Source organism: Aedes albopictus, chromosome 3 (genome assembly GCF_035046485.1).
Source record: "Aedes albopictus strain Foshan chromosome 3, AalbF5, whole genome shotgun sequence".
Taxonomy (NCBI): Eukaryota; Metazoa; Arthropoda; class Insecta; order Diptera; family Culicidae; genus Aedes; species Aedes albopictus.
This window is the reverse complement of record NC_085138.1, coordinates 78,726,358-78,745,391: the sequence shown is the minus strand read 5'-3', so window position 1 is coordinate 78,745,391 and position 19,034 is coordinate 78,726,358. Positions and strand designations below refer to the sequence as shown.

The window sequence follows — 19,034 nt, the reverse complement described above, 5'->3', positions numbered from 1 at the left end:
CGGAAAACAGCATCAAATTAGCGTGGTTGCTAGAATGGGATGCGTTATAAGCTGTTATAAGCAATCATTTACTCACAGAAGTATTATATTTTTGCATACAATAGTTATTTACCTTTGAGAAAACACTTCAAGCACCTTCAGCAAAATGTAAGATTGATTTGTTTTGCTTTTTCATTGAGGCATGGCGGCTGCAAAAGTGACAGTTGTATTGCCGAAATTCGGCAATGGATGACATAATTGCTGATATCTCGGTAATCTGATTAACTGATTTCGGTAAAATCTTTGAATACCGATGGGTTCAGCAAAAAATGCTGTCAGTTTTCGAAGCTTTCAATTAATTTGCTGATGTTTCGGCAAACTCTTTCGAACAATCTCGGCAAAAACGATTTGTTTGCTGATAAATCAGCAAAATCTTGACTTGCCGTTTGGAATCGGCAATTTTTTCTGCCGAGCTCGAGAATCAGTTTTAAGTGTGTAGAGGTGTCATAGTGAAAGAATTTTTGAAAAATATTGGACCGGGCCTTCACAGTTTAAAACCGAAGTTTATATGGAGAATTTGGGGTGTTCAATTGATATGTGCATTAGAACGTGCCGTGAATATTTTTAGGCGTTTTCGGTATTTGGGTTAGTTTCGTTATTGTCTAACGCCTAAAATTATGCACAGCGCGTTCTAATGCAAATATCAATTGAACACCCCAAACTCTCCATACAAACTTCGGTTTTAAACTGTGAAGGCCCGGTCCAATATTTTTTTCAAAAATTCTTTCACTATGACACTTATAGGGTCCCAAACCCTGTTCTTTTTTTTTTAAATTTAGTGTTGAACGGTGTTATTGAGCAGTAAAGAGTAAGAAGTAAGCAATTTGGGATGAGGAATGAGCAGTGAAAAGTAAGCAATGTAAAGTGAAGAGTAAGAAGTAATCAGGGAGAAATGAACAGTAAGAAGCGAGAAGCAAAGAGTGAGAAATCAGCACTGAGCAGTGAAGAGTGCGAAGTGAACTGTTGAGAATATGCAGTGAACGAGTAAAAAGTGAGGAATGAAGAGTGGCTATAGAGGGGAGTGAGTGAAAATGACGAGGGAGAAGAGAGACGTGAGAAGCAAATAGTGTTAAAGCTGATTTTGTGAATGTGTACTCTGTGTACTTTTTCACGAGTTTCCATGTACGCACAGTAAAAAATCTATAAAAATGTATGTGTTTTGTAAGCTCAGATTCAAATTCGTGTGTGTTTCAATTTAACATGCATACACAAATTGCATGAGTTCTGTTTGATTCCAAACTGGCGTCGGACATTGTTTTTCAACACCTACTTGTTAAGTCTGTTAAAAAATATCTAAACAACCTATCAAAAACATTTAAGCAATTTAATGTTACGGCACGTTTCGCCCCACCCTTGCTTATGACAAAAATATTCGTCAGAAAACCTATAAATACTTCATGAACTCCAAAAATTCTCCAGGAATGTCAAAATGCGTGAATGTTGGTCATTCTCCGAGATCCCTGATATCACAGAACAGATGTGTATCTTCGAACAAATTTGAAGTTTCGAGGTGGAAGTCGTGAAATTGTCACTTGGAGAACTAGATGGGAATGAATTTCCATGGGAAAATAAAAAATCATCAAAGCGTACTACGTCGTCTCCCTATGCTCGCTGTAGGAAAAAGCTTGACCTCCACCACCAGGTTCGCTAGTGTTGAGCTTTCAAACGAGCAGTGCTTTTCGTGACGAAGATTCACCCCCGTGCTGATATCATCTGATAAATTCAACATGCATGGGATAACTTGTGCTGAAAAATGTTGAACCAATTGACACAATTTTTGAACGCGGTGTTCCCGCCATGTACAAAATGTCAAGTCAATTGGCTTGAAATTGTCTGAGTTATAGGGAAAAAGTGCCCAAATCACCAGCCACTGCTAAAGTGGCTCAGTACCCTGAATAATTTTAGCCTGTGCTTTTAAAGAAAGCTCGAGTTAGTTACCCTTCCTAAGAACTATTAAATTCAGGTACAAGAATATGATCTACAAAATTAACAGTACACACATCGTTCATCAGGTGCTGAAACTTGATAGCAAAATTAACCATCCGGAACAAATTCGAGCTAAAAGCGGTTAACAGGTCGACATTGATATGCCTACATCAACCACAATAATGGCGAAGAATATGTAGTGAGTTGGATGATTATTAAATACGGATATCAATTACCTACCTATCATCCTGCCATCAAATGGAACAGGAAGCAACACTCGATCAGTATGCAATAAACTGGTACATCATAACTACAACCATGCTTTGGTGCCCATTGTAAGCAATGTGGTTTCTCATTCGTTATGGTCAGTTATTGGGATGCAAATAGGTATGAAGATTGGTGCATTATGAAAGGCAATACTTCCATCACATCAACCTACGTATACTTCATATTAGATGGCTTCTCTTGCTTTTTATTGTTTTAAAAGTACACTCTGTTCCATAACTATAGATCCATCCTAAATTTATTTGCTATTTATTCAAAGTGCAACTGATTATTTCATGCACTACACCATAATGATAACCTATGTGCCTTACACATACTACCGTGTAATTTCATTCATGCATATGACATATACTCAGATAAATGAAGAAAATTAAAATCCCTTTGTTTCATGACTATAGATCCAATATATGTAAGTCATTTGTTGTACCTGATCAACGCGTTGTTTCAGGTTCTGTGCTCAATTTTATTTCGGCGATTGACGTATTGTTACGTGTAAGCTTCAACTTATAAAATGCCGCATGCAACATTGAAATAAGAAATAAGAAAGATTTTGACGCATCAAGACAGGAGTTCAACAGTTTGTAAAATTTCTCGACGTGTAAGCACGAAAAAAATCATATAAAACACGAACAAGCTGTCTAATCGCACAAAGAGAACAATTATTAGGGATCAACTCGCTAAAAAGTTTGAACCAGATAAAGAAAGAACTGGCACTAGACGTCTCGCGTTTGACAATTTATCGAGTCCTGAAAGAATGTCCACACAAACAACGTGAAAAATCGGAACGAGCTCCTCAACTTTTGAGTCATCATAAGTATTGCGATAACATCCGTCGAGATTAGAGTAAAGTAGGTACTACACACACAAGGTACTACAGTTGACTCTACATCTTGATGTTCTACAGGTTGATATCACTTTATCCTGACATCTTCCTTTCTTTATGCGATCTCGATGGTTTTTGTTCTAGATTTTCTCTACATTTGTCGATAAACTGTTTTGTTTTTTTTTTTTACAAATTACTGTACCTGGTTTCCAAGGTGCAAACTGAAGTGTGGAAGGAAAGGTGAAGTCATATCTGTTTGATAAAGGTTTTCTAGTTACAGAGAATTAAAAATTGGTTCATCATTCCGATCTCGAAATGCTTTAACAAATTACAGTGCATTCTGTGCATCTCGATATTTAAAGAAACCATCGATATAGGGGATGACCTTCAAGATGCGGAGAATCAACTGCTATTTGTTCAAATATTTATTTGATTGGCTTTACGTGATCTTTCTGGACGAAAAAAAGTTCAGGTAGAATCGACCGAATGACTTTTTTGTACTGGAGAGATTTACAAAAAGAACCACATTACTTCTCAAGGAATTTCTCGGGGGTGGCTTAATGGTATGGACAGGGTTCCGTTGAAAGCACATTCGGATTAAGGAATGGTCGGCTTCTTATCCTGGGCAGAACCCAATTGAGAATATGTAGGGCTGATTTTAAAAGCATTGTATGAATAAAATAAGCCGTACGGAGTCATTCCAGATCTAAATTGTGACGTTTTTTGAACGTAGAATAAAATCCAAGCATCTACTCATAAGAAGTCGTTTAAAAGTACCCTGGATAGGCTGTTTGAGCTTATTGAGAACAAAAGAGAGACTACTCATTATTGATATGTTGAATATTTTATGTAACTTTAATTAACTGGAATGAATTCTCGCTTGGATCTATTGTTATGACACAAGGGAGTTTCTATTATATTATAAATCAGATTCAGAGAACACATGTAATATCGATATTATTATTTTTCTCATGTCTACTCTTAAAAACGAATTAAACAAGAAAACAACATGGATCGAATTCATTCTACATATCCGAATATTTAATAATATTGTTTGGATCTTTAGTTATGGAACATAGTGTATAAGTTTCTTGTTTTGTTGTCCAATTTTGGTGCGATTTTATTTCAGCTTTCAGGTTTAAGACGACAAATTTTAACTTATGAGAAATATGCTAAAACGTACATTTTCCCAAATAAAGTTCTATAAGAATTTCAATCGCAACCAATCGCACCCAAAGGTTGCACAGTTGTTTTGGATGCTAGAACGAATTGAAAAAGCACCGACAAACAGATGCATCGCCTGGAACAAATTGCTATTAAAATAGAAATATTATCGCTTAATGCTAATCACGCTGTGTTTTGAAAACCACTAAGTTGGTGGCGGTAGTGAAAAAACGATTTGCGAGCTAAAGAATTTTTGAACTATCCGTTAAAAAGTGGATCGATGAGTACTAGGCTGCGGCTTATTTTTCAAAAGTTGTTGAAACCTGGAATTCGTAAGCTCTTTTGGATTCAAATGACACAAAAAGAGAAACCTCTGAGTTTAAACCAAAAATATTGAGATTTAGAGGTCGCGCAATCGCTTCAAAGTCGAATTTTCGAGTAATAAAAAGGTGTTTTCACTTCAAGTGCCATAACTTTCTCAGTTTTCAACCGATTTTCAATCTTTTTTTTTATGAATTTCTCACAAATTAAATTTCGAATAAACTCGTAGTACATCATTTTCTTCCAAAGAGTCCTATAACTTTTTAACCGTTTGTTCAATTTTAAATTTTTTGCTTGCTTTCGTAGATATTTTTGTTGCCTATCTTTGTCCTGAAAAAAACTTTTCATCAAAGTAGTCATTTGTATGATACTTTTCACCAAAAACTGCCAAAACATGCCTTAAAACTTGATTTTTTCATGCAAAATTGGAGTTTTTGACGATTATTTGCAATTTTTTGCCCCAAACCAGATACTTAGCATCATATTTAGGGATATGGAACACATTGGAGGATTTTTTTTTCAATTTTTTTTTCTCGCATTTCGATCATGAAATTATTTTTTCATTCAGAACACTCCAAAAACTGAAGTTTAGGGCTTCCATATGTTTATTGAGAATATTTTTTTCACTTTGAGCCCGAAACTAAGCATGAAAACTATTAAAATTTTGCGAAAATTCTGATTTTTCCTATAAAATACGTGTTTCTGAACGGTTTTTGGTATTTATCTATTTTGAAACGATTTTTTTCACTACAGTTTATTCACAGCATTCTTAGGCAACAAAAATATCTACAAAAGCAAGCTAAAAAATTAAAATTGGTCAAACGGTTAAAAAGTTATAGGACTCTAAAGTTAAATTTTTTTGTAAAAAGAAGAAAAAAATGAATTAAATCTTCAAAAACTCATATTTTGCGTGACTTTGGAAAAAAATGATGTTCTACGAGTTTATTCAAAATTTAATTTGTGAGAAATTCATAAAAAAAAAGATTGAAAATCGGTTGAAAACTGAGAAAGTTATGGCACTTGAAGTGAACACACCTTTTTATTACTCGAAAATTCGACTTTGAAGCGATTGCGCGACCTCTAAATCTCAATATTTCTCGGATAGTTATACAAAACAACGTATCAACATAGGATTTGCGTGTATTATACGTCGTTTTGAAAAAGTATCAGAGATTTTTGGTTTAAACTCAGAGGTTTCTCTTTTTGTGTCATTTGAATCCAAAAGAGCTTACGAATTCCAGGTTTCAGCAACTTTTGAAAAATAAGCCGCAGCCTAATGAGTACTGAATTAAGTGAGACGTCAGTTTGTCTGTGGAAAAAGCTTTGGACCTTGTTGACCCAACCTACTAGGGTCTCGTTATGGTTCCAATTAGTGTTCCATATGAAATTATCTACAGAGACGAGATGCCAAATTTATAGTGCTCTATTTTTAAGTCGTTCCGGTGTTTTGAACACGACTGTTACTTGAGACATCCCATTCGTTCTTATTACATTGTACACTAGCATTCAGTATTCACAGATCAACCCACCTAACTTTAATGGAGACGCCAGGGTAATCTACATAGAGCTAGTTGATACGTAGAACAAATCCCTGTCAGCTTCTACCTTACTGACTTCAATCCCATTCAAAGCAGTCAATTTAAAGTGCGAACAAAGCCCCAACGCAGCTTCTTATTTCACTTTAAACAATTTAATTAAAGTAGCAAAAAAAACGTGTCTCAATTTAGCGGTGGAGCTTAATTTGCCTGCACAAGGGGGACAACGTTTGAGAGAAACTTTTTCATCCTCGATGTATGCGACGACGATGGAGACAATTCCGTCGACTAGCAACTTATTTAAAGCGATACAAAGCAGGAGAGACTGGCGTAATTTGATCCCCCTGTACTCGAATAAAAAATCTGGTAAAATGTGACGTTTTTGTATGTTACTATAGGGCAGTTCATTGTTTTGATTTTGTATGGGAATTTGACGTCTTAGCCTTGTTGTTTACAAAATTTCTGTAAGAGTGAAAGAAAAGGAGATAAATTTATGCAATGCCCTATAGGGCACTGCATGAAATTCTCTCGTTCTCTTTAACTCTTACAGAAATTTAGTAAACAACAAGGCCAAGAAACGTCAAAACCCCATACAAAATCAAAACAATGCAGTGCCCTATGTAGCTGTCCCGGCAAACGTTATACTGTCTGCCTACTGTGATTTTTGACATGCGGCTCCTTAGAGATGACCCCCTTCATAAGGGTCCATGAGGGTCAGACAGACAGACAGAAATTCATTTTTATGTATTGATTGATGCACCAAGCGATAAGAAGAAGAAGTTTTGACATCCAAGCGGTGTGCCGTTTACATCCATCGACCAATCAGCGACGAGGATCTCATCGACGGCACACCGCTTGGATGTCCAAACTTCTTCTTCTTTTCGCTTGGTGCATCAATCAATTCTAACAAACCTAACCTCAAAATAATTGACAATTCTCCAGTCACGCAAAAACGGCTACGCTCAAAAATGTGTTCGGCCTGCACATTTTTAGTAAACATCCATGCCGCACATGACTGAGTTGGAAACACACATTTTTTTTTTAATTGCTCGTACGCTCACATGAGCATGTATTTTGCAATAATTTCGACATGGCAACCTCACTGGGTTTATAAACCACCTTCAAATACCGAAAAATATTGATATTTTGCTAAAATGTGAGCGTACAAGCAATTTAAAAAAATGTGTGTTTCCAACACAGTCCCTGTGCGGCATGGGCGCTACTCAAAAATGAGAGTTTTCATTTTAGAGAGGTCATTTTGACAGATCACACACATGCACGAAGGAGACAAAAAATATCTGCCACTTTACCGACCTTGTTGTCGTCCTTTTCATGCTCGTGTTGCACTTGTCAATATGACCTGAGAATTGTCAGTCGTTTTGAGGTTAGGTTTGTTGGTGTAATAAAGAATATAGATAGACAGATATATAGGTAGATAGATCGATAGATACAGCTTCCGCTCGATAACTGGGCTTTGTCGACATTCCAGTAAGCGAGCGACGCTCGATAACTGGACTAAGCTTCCAAAGCCGGAGGCTATTGTTATATTTTGATTTGTTTACCGATTTGTAAAATGTGAGGTTATATTTCGCTTATTTTTGACAGATAACTGCTTTTTAATTCGACTTTGCCCCAGTTATCGAGCGCCCAGTTAAAAAGCAGTCCAGTTAAAGAGCAGCCAGTTATCGAGCGGATGCTGTAGTTAGATAGATACTATACAGTGTCCATGGTTTTACTCTACACTGCTTCTTTAATTCGCATCTGTAGGCTCTAAACATCTTCTCAAAGTTTAAGCACAGACAAACAGACGTCTCACTCTACTCACTTCCCATCGTTTCACTTTTTAACGGATTATTCAAATATTTCGTAGTTCGCAAATCCCTCGCTCATGGCGCTCACATCGTTTTTGCTCCTGTTTGACGTTTGCTCACTACCGCCATCTACTCAGTAGATTTGCGTACCACAGCATAAATAGCATTGGGCGATTATGTTTGCGTGACGATGATTTTTATCGCATTTTGTTCCAAGTGACACGTCTGTTTGTCTGTGGTTTAAGCCTATTATTGTTTTCTCTGGCTCTATGTTTCCGCTAGAACTTGGCCTGTCTCTCTTCAACTTTGTTGAAATACAGATGCTAATTGAAGTATTCTGGCTCGTTTAGCCAAATTCAATTTGTCCGAATGCAGCATGGCCGAACCTTGGGTCGAGCGTCATTCAGCCGAGAGAGCTATTTGGCTGAAAAAAGAATACTGGACTAAAGTTTTCATGTTGTTATTTTCTACAACAGTAATCAAAAATTTGGTGCCTTTGATAGGTACAAATATGGTAAGACATTTCTTTTCCTATTTCATTGTAGGTATTTATTAATATTTCAATTAAAGAATCGGTCAAGAAATCAGTTGAGATATCAAATAAAACTCACAGTTTCTTGAAAAAAAAAATGATTTGGGAAAAAAGTGCAGATAGAACTGAAATCACAACATCAACAAGTTTCTTAAAGGTAAAACTATGAAAGAGTAGACTGTGATTATAAGAAGGACACATTTTTTTTATTAGACCAGTTCACAAAAAAGAAACGAAAGTCGTGAACGTCAATTTGCAAACAAAATCATGCTTCACAAAATGGTGTATTCTTCAATGTAAATCCAAAAAACGTTTTATTCAATTTTATATTCTTCACAGATATGTTTTTTACGGTTGAAACAATTTGTGAAGGTTTCAAGATAATCGGAGAAGATTTCAAGTCATGGCGTTTTTTTCAAATTTTACTTGGAAACTGGAGTTGGAAACTTCAAGGCTTATTCTCATAATGCCTATACAGCTGGACTGACTTGCGCTTCATGGTAGTCGAAATCCTAGAACATGTTTTACTGAATAACGATCAATACAAAAATATTTGTTTTTTTGCAATTATTTCGATCATTGTGAGTTCTTATGAATTTCATTTATGAAATTTCTTTGAGAATTCATTCTGCAAAGAAAAAGTTGTTATTTCGGTAATATTATTGAAATTTATTCAGTAATTTTTATGGGAATTTCTTTTTTTTTAATTTCTGTGTGAAGAGAGCAAGTAAGTTAAAATATACATATACAAAAAGATTTAAATAAAAATAAAAATTTAATGATATGTTTTCCAGTAATTCGTTTGCAAATTCATGCGGAGATTTCTTTGGCAATTACTTTTGCTACAGCTTTGATCATTTCTTTGTAAATTTTATTGAGATATCTTCTGTAATTCCTTTTATTATATTTATATTTATCCCTCCGTAAGTTGCTTCGGCAATCCCTTTTGGGACTCCTTTGGCAATTTTCTTGAAAAGTTCTTTGGATTTTTTTTTCCAGAATATGTTTGTGAATTACATGGAAAATTCTAATAAAATATGTACAGCTTTTTCCTTTTTTCGGGAATTCCTTCAGCAATTTCTTTACAGCATTTTTTTTGCATAATTTTTTTTTCAATAATTTCATAGGGAGCTTCTACGACCATTTAGCCAAACATTCTATCCGCCATCTATTTGTAAATTTCACAGGAAATTATGTTAGAAATTTCTTTCACAGTTATTTTGCATTATTATTTGGGAGTTTCTTTGTGAAATTTATTATACAGTTTCTTTGGAGATTTAGAAATTCCCATTTGGAATTGCTGAAGGACTTTTTAAAGGAATTTATTTCAGCAGGAATTCACAAAGGAATAGAGATTCTCAAAAGAGTACCTTAAGTAATCTAAAACCAGAATTGCCAAATCAATTTTCAAAGGAGTTCTTATATGAACTATCATTGGTCTTTCTTCAAACTATACTGTTTCCGATTTTGACAGTATTAATCAAAACTACCACCACATCGCACAATGGTTTATTTTCCCATTTTCACACTCTTAATTAATAGCTCGTAGGATTGAGGAGATAGAGCAATGATGTCTTCGGCAAAATTGATGCGCATGACCAGCGTCATGATTTGACAGTTAGAGTGTCCGCATCAATCCTCCTAAAAGTGAGGTACATTTTTTTTACGTTGTTGAGATAGAGGATTGACGTCTTTAGCAAAGTTGTAGCATTTTCAATTCCTAACAACTTTGCTGAAGACGTGAATGTTGTAATTATCACACCAATAGAGATAGAGTCTAGGATAGAGGCCTGTGTTTGACAGTTAGTCCTAAAACCACGTTTTAAAGCAAAATTTACATTTGTTAAATTTTAAGAACCATACAATGTTCTGCAAAAATGTATGTTTCAGTAAAATACACAACTTTGCCGACGACATCGAAGCTATAAAAATTCAATGAGACGAGTTTTCGATAAATTTATGATTTTTTCATCGATTTTTCGGGATGAATATTTTCCTTAGGGACAAAAAGGTGCAGATGCGGATACCCTTATCAGAAAGTACATCTAAACAGCTTTCAAATAAGGGTTAGTTTGTCCATCCACGATCGTCTGCCTATCTCCTCGGCATACCATAATAAATCTACTTTGACGGTAAAATTCATGGCAGGTTCTGTACTTCTGGAGATTCCTCTCAATGCTTTCTGAAGGATTCCTTTAGAAATTCCTCCAGAAAGGCTTTCAGGAAGTTATCTAGGAATTTATTCAGAAATTAGTCAATGGATTCCTCCTGATATTTCTCCAAGGATAAGATAATCTTCCATGATTTCATTAAGAAATGTCTGCGGATATTGTTTCAAATTTTTCTTCAGCATTAAATTTGGTCAGTTTCTTCAAGGAAATTTCTCCTTCAAAAATCTTCTAGGGCCTGATACTGGGTTTTCCAGAGTTTCCTTCAGAAATACTAGATTTCCTCAGGAATTCCTCTTTACATTCTTATAGAAAATCCTGCAAAGATTCCTTGAGAAACCCCTCTAAGAATTCCTTCTGAAATTCTTCCAGGATTTTTTCAAGAAAATTTTCTATAGATTCCCGTAGAAATTCAATCAAAGTTTCCTTCAGAAAGTCTTCTATTGATTTCTTTAGAAAGAAGAAATCTCTCACATCACTTAGAAAATCTTCCATTGATTTCTTCCGAAATTGTTCCATGTTCACTAGACATAGACAATGCTTCATAAAGTTCTGCTTGAGTTCGTATTTCATCCAACATTTCTCTAAAGGTTTCTTTTGAAAGCTTTTCATGGATTTCTTCAGAAATTCCCCCAGGAATTTCTTAAAAAAACATCTTAGGATTTTTGTAGGAAATCCTTCAGAGATTCCTAAAGAAACTTTTTCATGGATTTCTTTAAAAATTCTTCCAGTGATTCTCCACAAATTCATACAGGCATTTCTTCACGAACTACTCGAGAAATTCCTGCAAAAATAATCAAGAAATTATTCCTTAACTTCATTCAGTGATTCCAACAGGAATTCCTCCGGAGATTCCAATAACAACTCACACAGAGATTTCTTCGGGAATTCATCCTGGTATTCCTCCATGTCCATGACTCGTCTTATGATAACTGAAATATTTTCTAACAGATCTTCTGGGAAATATTTCGAATTAACTTTAGAAGAAAAATTTGGTTAAGTTACTGGAAAATATGTTTGTGAACAAAAAACATACGAAGAAAATTAATAAAATCGGGGGCAATTTGTATTGCCTCGATTTGGAACGGCAAATACAACTTTTTAAGAAACTTTTAAAAATGAATGACAAAAAAGTTTTCATAATTAACCATGTCCAATTGTCGCCAATCTGGATGCTTGCCAAGGGCGCCATGGGATCACGCTACGGCTCTGACATTATGATAAGAGTATCCTCATCTGCATCTTTTTGCCCCTAAGGTAAGGAAGATATTCATCCCGAAAAATCGATGAAAAAAATCATAAATTTATGAAAACTCGTCTCGTTGATTTTTTACAGCTTTGATGTCTACAGCAAAGTTGTATATTTTACTGATACATACATCTTTGCAGAACACTGTGTGGGGCTAAAAATTTAACAAATGTTTTGCTTGAAAAATGTGTTTTTGGGACTAACTGTCAAATACAGGCCTCTATCTATTGGTGTGATAATTACAACATTTACGTCTTCAGCAAAGTTGATAGGAATCGAAAATGCTACAGCTTTGCCGAATACGTCAACCCTCTATCTCAGCAACGTAAAAAAAATAATTTTGTACCTCACTTTTAGAGGTATTGATCCGAAAACTCTAACTGTCAAAAGATGACGCTGGTCATGCCCATCAATTTTGCCGAAGACACAATTCTAGATTGAGTTTAAATAAGGGCGAAAGTAACATGAGAGAGTTCTCTTCATCGACTCTCTCTTCTGCAAATTAAAGTGACAAGATGCAAATTCAGTCGAACTTTTTTACACTTAGACGCTAGATTGCATCGCAACCTAGCGATTTATGACCAAAAAGTTCAACAATACTTGCATCTTGTCACTTTAATTTGAAGAAGAGAGAGTCGATGAAGAGAACTCTCTCATGTTACTTTCGCCCTTATTTAAGCTCAATCTAGAATTGCTCTTATGATAAGTCTTATCTATTATTCCAAAGAAAAAGCGATATAGTGCAACTCCGATTGTCGTGAAACTTGGTGAGTTTGTAGTAGTAATCCTACATTATAGAGATGTGCGGAGGCGGCCATTGTGAGCCAATCGAGCAGAGAGAACTGTCAAAGTGTGAGCCAAATGAACATGTTTATTGTTTGTAGGAAGGCGTTGTTTGAACGGTATTGCAATCGACAATAAACATATTACAAATATTCATTTTTATTATCAAGAATTTGATGGCATATGTAAAGTTAGTAAGAAAATAATATTTAATTAATTCTGCTTTTAAAAGCTTATGCTCATGAAGAAACTTTGGCCGCTGCTCTTCTCAAAAAAACTTTCATTGCTGCTGCTTGATTCACTTCTGCCGATTTGATTCGCGATATTCTTTGCAATGCATTGGAAAAAAAAAGTTCGAATATAATTAGCAAACGTAAACAAAACAACTTGCACCACAACAAAGTCACGCAAAAAGCTTATACATCTAAGCCTTGTGGCAAGTGTTGGAAGTTGTTGTAAACAAAAGAAACAGCGTTGCCGAATCGACATATGTAATTTCCGCTTATCTCTATGTAGAGGATTTCTAGTTTGTAGTTCATCCAAAATAATTAGACCCGTATAGACCAATTTTCAGATAGGGTGGCCCTAAAAATCAAGGTTTTTAAAAAACTAAAAACATTCAAAAAATCATAACTTTTGAACCAGTTGACCGATTTAAAACTTCTTTTTTTTTGTTTACAAGCTATTGAATTGTAGTTTTAATTTAAAAAATACGTTGAAATGGCCAATTTGTTTTAAGGTGTCTGGGGTTTAGGGTCTGGGGACCAAATGGGTATCTTGGTTTTATGTTTTATATCAACTGGTTTTAAAGTTATAATATTTTGAAAATTAATTTTTGAAAACCTTGATTTTTAGGACCACTTTATCTGAAAATTGGTCACCCTAATGACGAAATAAAAAATACGGGTCTAATTAATATTTTCGAACAATCACGAACCCACCAAGTTTTACGACAATCGGAGTTGCACTAGGGTATTGTACCATTTGGGCAGGTGTACCTATTTTAGGCACGTGCCGCTATAACTAAGTCAATTTCAAACTAATTGATTTGAAATTTTGTATAGAGTTTGATACTGTACGTGCCAGCTTTTTACGCTAACACGAGGGGTGATTCGAATATGACGTTTCTTGCCGACAACCGAATTTCAATTCAATGCCGTCCTAGTAGACTGGTTTATGAACTTGTTGATTGAAGTGTCATCTTTTTTCACTTCATCGCCATCGAGTCCAAGCGTAATTTAAAATAGTGTTGTAGACTTATTCTGCTGAATCATTTAATCTAGTTTTTATTTCTTTTTAGGTTGAATTCCAGCAGGAAAATTACAAATTCTGGAAGGAAGTCTGAGGGCTGAAATCAGTTGAATTTAACCACGAAAGTTTTGTAAATCTTCACGCATTTTGGACGTTGGTTTATGGCTCATTTGCGTTTTTGATTTCTCAGCTTGAACGCTATTTTGCAAACGGATGGTCCTCCTTCAAGCAACATATTGTACCCGGTTGTATTATAAAGAATTGAACAAAATGCTCTTAATAAACGGAAAGCATGTTTTTTTATCAGGTGAATTTTTTTTTACCAAATTATTTGTTTTATTAGCTTGACCTAGAGTAATTTGTTGCGAACTATGCGAATATGGACCAAGGGTCACCGAATTCGAGTGTCCCTAAAAAAACTCTACGCAACTTACATGACATTCTGCTCTTTTTGATATATTTATAATCAATGTGCATCAGTTTTTTGAAGTTGACCTAAAAAGAATTAAAAACTAGATTAATTTCTCCAGTAGAACCAATAAATGTATGTATGACACCATAACAAAATACGCTGATGATCGCTGTTGGTACAAAATAGTTCAAGTGAAAATTTTTGACGTTTTCGTTACCAACAACAAAATCTCAAACAGTCTACTAGGATAAAATTGAACTGAAATTCGGTTGTCGGCAAGAAACGTCATGTTTGAATCACCCCTCGCATTAGCGTAAAAAGCTGGATATCGTTTTTCTATAGGATGGCTGGTATTAGATATTATTTCATGGACTTTCATCAGCTTGATCATAAATAACACCGAAGGTGGCGTGGTAACAGATCTAGGAGTATGTGCACAGGACGAAAGACTTCCGGTCCCTGACCTCCAGGAGATTGAGGAGGAGGTTGGCCGGTTGAAAAACAACAAAGCCGCTGGAGCAGATCAACTACCAAGCGAGCTTCTAAAATACGGTGGAAAAGCACTGGTGAGAGCACTACACTGAAATAAATTTTGTTGTGGAAACTACCGATTCCATAGTAAAATTACTAACCGTACCTATGATTCTCAACCGACAACAATTTCCAGTTAATTCAACTAAAACACTCTCAACTTAACTAGCAGTGCAGTTAAAATTACCAAAAATAATCTTAATTTAACAAATGAGCATTGTATCTTTAACCATACTGTGTTGTAAAATGCGTGTCCAGGAAAAATTAACAATGTTTTGTTGTTGAGACGACTACGCTTTTAGTTGAATTTACTACAATGCATTGTAATTTCAAGCATATTTCAGTTACTTTAACAGATTTTGTTGTCGGTTGAGAATCATAGGTACGGTTAGTAATTTTACTATGGAATCGGTAGATTCCACAACAAAATTTATTTCAGTGTACACTGGGTCATTGCCAAGATTTGGGAGGAGGAAGTATTACCGGAGGAATGGATGGAAGGTATCGTGTGCCCCATCTACAAAAAGGGCGACAAGTTGGATTGCGGGAACTACCGCGCGATCACACTACTGAGCGCTGCCTACAAGATACTCTCTCAAATTTTATGAAGCCGTCTATCACCGATTGGAAGAGAGTTCGTGGGGCAATATCAGGCTGGATTTATGGGTGAACGCGCTACAACGGACCAGATGTTCGCCATCCGCCAGGTGTTGCAGAAATGCCGCGAATACAACGTGCCCACACATCACTTGTTCATCGATTTCAAATCGGCGTATGATACAATCGATCGAGAACAGCTATGGCAGATTATACACGAATACGGATTCCCGGATAAACTGATACGATTGATCAAGGCGACGATGGATCGAGTGATGTGCGTAGTTCGAGTATCAGGGACACTCTCGAGTCCCTTCGAATCTCGCAGAGGGTTACGGCAAGGTGATGGTCTTTCGTGCTTGCTGTTCAACATTGCTTTGGAGGGTGTAATAAGGAGAGCGGGGATAAACACGAGTGGAACGATTTTCACGAAGTCCGTTCAGCTGCTTGGTTTCGCTGATGATATTGATATTATTGCTCGTAAATTTGAGACGATGGCGGAAACGTACATCCGACTAAAGAGTGAAGCCAGGCGAATCGGTTTAGTCATTAATGTGTCGAAGACAAAGTACATGATGGCAAAGGGCTCCAGGGAGGAATCACCGCGCCCGCACCCCGAATTCATATCGACGGTGATGAAATCGAGGCGGTTGAAGAATTCGTGTACTTGGGCTCACTGGTGACCGCCGACAACGACACCAGCAGAGAAATTCAGAGGCGCATTGTGGCAGGAAATCGTGCCTACTTTGGACTCCGCAGAACTCTACGATCGAATAAAGTTCGCCGTAACACGAAGTTGACTATCTACAAAACGTTGATTAGACCGGTCGTCCTCTATGGGCACGAAACATGGACCCTACGTGCAGAGGACCAACGCGCCCTTGGAGTTTTCGAACGGAAGGTGTTGCGTACCATCTACGGCGGAGTGCAGATGGAAGACGGGACTTGGAGAAGGCGAATGAACCACAAACTGCATCATCTGCTGAGAGAACCAACCATCGTCCATACCGCAAAAATCGGGAGGCTACGGTGGGCGGGTCACGTTATCAGGATGACGGATAGCAACCCGACTAAAATGGTTCTCGAGAGTCATCCGACCGGTACAAGAAGACGTGGAGCGCAGCGAGCTAGGTGGGTCGACCAAGTGGAGGACGATCTGCGGACCCTACGCAGAGTGCGGAACTGGAGGCAAACAGCCATGGACCGAGTGGAATGGAGGAGGCTACTATGTACAGCAGAGGCCACCCCGGCCTTAGCCTGATCGGTAAGGTAAGTATCATAAATAACAAAACTAGATATAAAAACATGTTATGTAATTTCGTAGTTATTAATGTGCTATTCTCCTCTGCTCGGGGTGCAGATGCAAAAGTTAATCATTCAATACATACAGAATTAATCAGAATCGCATTCAAAACTGAAATATATCAAGTTTAATATGACACAATTTCTGTGTTTTGTACTGGAAATTCTCAGACGTTTGGTGCCTTTTTGAGAAATATTTCAAAAAGAAATCACCCAACGGGCTTCTCCCTCCTTCAGAATTTTTAGGTTTTAAACAAATAAATTTACAGAACACATCTCATTTGAAAACGGCTGAATCCTTCAAGTCTCCCCTTGCTGCCTTTTTTTACTGTTTTCTGATGCCATGCTCCCTCTTCTCTCTAATGTTTCGTTCCAGGATCAGAATGTCTTCGCTTCATTGAACGACTAAATCCGGAGAAGAAAAAAAAAAGAAGAAAAGTTTCCATCCCATTAGTGTAAATTCTCAAATGAAGTTGACCCTCATCATCGGGTAGGACGAGAAGGATTCAACGTCTTTCGGGTCCGGTCCGGATTGTGGGTGGCCGCGAGAGAAGGGGTTGCGAATAGTTTTGCCCCCCATTATAATTAAGTTGTCCAGCTCTCCATAGATAGGAAGGAGTGTGCGTCGTCTTCATTATCGGAAAGTTGGCGAGTAGTAAATTAGCAATGATTCACCACCAACCGGCGAAATACCACACGAATCCTTTGACACATTTTCTCAACTTACACAACTCGCATGCCACGGCGGCAGCGGCGGCGGCCGCTGCAGCTGCTGCAGCCGCCGCCCTGGACCAACACCACCACCACCACCACCATCATCAAAAGCATGGATTGGAAGATCTGAATCTACTCAATAATAACATCCTTGCAAGTGATGACGAATGCAATAAGCATCCCAATTTGGTGGGCGGCGGAGGTGGGAATAGTCTGGATATCGAGAATACCGATACCAACCAGAGCAGCGATGCGGAAAATAACAACATCGACATCATTGACGACGATGACGACGACCAAGACGCGGACGTTGACGACGGATGCGACGAGGAGAACCTAGATGCCTCCAGAAGCGACAATCACACTCCGAGCAGCACGACACCGCTCGATGCCGACGAGATTGGAAAGTCCTTCACGATAGCGGCCATCCTCGGCCTGAAGAAGAAACAGGAAGCCGACGGTCATGGTGCCTTCAGCGACGTCATGAACCTATCGCTGAACAACCACAGCGACACAGCGTTGGCATTCCAGCTTCGAATCTCGAAAGATTCCGACCCGCTAACGGACGCCGTCGCTTCCGGTCTAGAGCCCGTCCAATCCCATATCGGCCATCACATATCGCAATCCTCGCCAAGCCTAACCGCTCTGCAAACACTCCACCACATTCATGGAAGTGCCGCCGGTGGCTTCGCCGCACATCAATTTCACCACCCATCCGGAGGGGGTGGTGGTGGCGGTGGCGGCGTCACCGTTGGCACACCCAACGCATCCGTCCATCTCCACCACCAACAGGCGCTAGCTTCGGGACATCATCTGACGACGCCATCGCAGCCCGGATCGTCGTCGCATCATTTGGCCAATCACCATTCCCACCCACCACAGCACCAGCATCAACATCATCAGCAGCATCCGCATCAGCAACACCACCCGCATTCACACCACCACCATCATCATCATCATCTGGCAATGGCGGCAGCGGCGGCGGCACACCATCATCACGCGCAGAATCATAATCGGGACAAGTTTAAAGGTAAGCATTTGATGGGGAGATTTCAGGAGATGGCATTGAATAAAGAAACATGAACATTCACAAGTTTGATTTAGGTTCTGATCTACAGTTTACAGGGGATAGACAAAATGATCGGGACAGGCAAAATTTTCACTTTTCAAAAAATGTCCATTTAGCTGTAACTTTTCGAAAAGCGCATCAAATGTTCTCAAATTTTGGAAAAGATCGGGCTATTCTGCACGAAGTTATTAGCATTTTGGAAAAAGGTAGAATTATCCGATAGTCAACTTTGAGCTGTTATATCTCCGAATTCAATGAACCGAATGCAATGAAATTTTGACCATTTATGACTTATATAATTAGCTCTGAAAAACGTTTGAATCAACTTGAAATTAATAACAAGAGAAAAAGTTATAGCGATTTAATTAATTTTATGATTTTTTAGTAAATTGGTCTATTTTTAATATGCATCCCATTACTTTTACAATGAATTGCCGCCTATGTTGTTACCACAGACAAACATACATACTACTCAAATCGAAATCATCACACGATTTAACGGTCATTTTGAAAATAACGTGT

The 19,034-nt window shown here is 37.6% G+C and overlaps 1 protein-coding gene across 1 annotated transcript in view; it reads left to right on the top strand.

The window, feature by feature from the left end:
* Nucleotides 1-19,034, top strand: part of LOC134291305 (homeobox protein goosecoid-like) — a 67,319-nt gene that overhangs the window by 27,685 nt on the left and 20,600 nt on the right. Inside the window, exon 2 of the mRNA XM_062858874.1 lies at nt 17,106-18,473. Within this exon, the coding sequence (XP_062714858.1) occupies nt 17,396-18,473 (1,078 nt within the window). The 5' untranslated portion in view covers nt 17,106-17,395. The remainder of the gene's footprint in view (nt 1-17,105; nt 18,474-19,034) is intronic.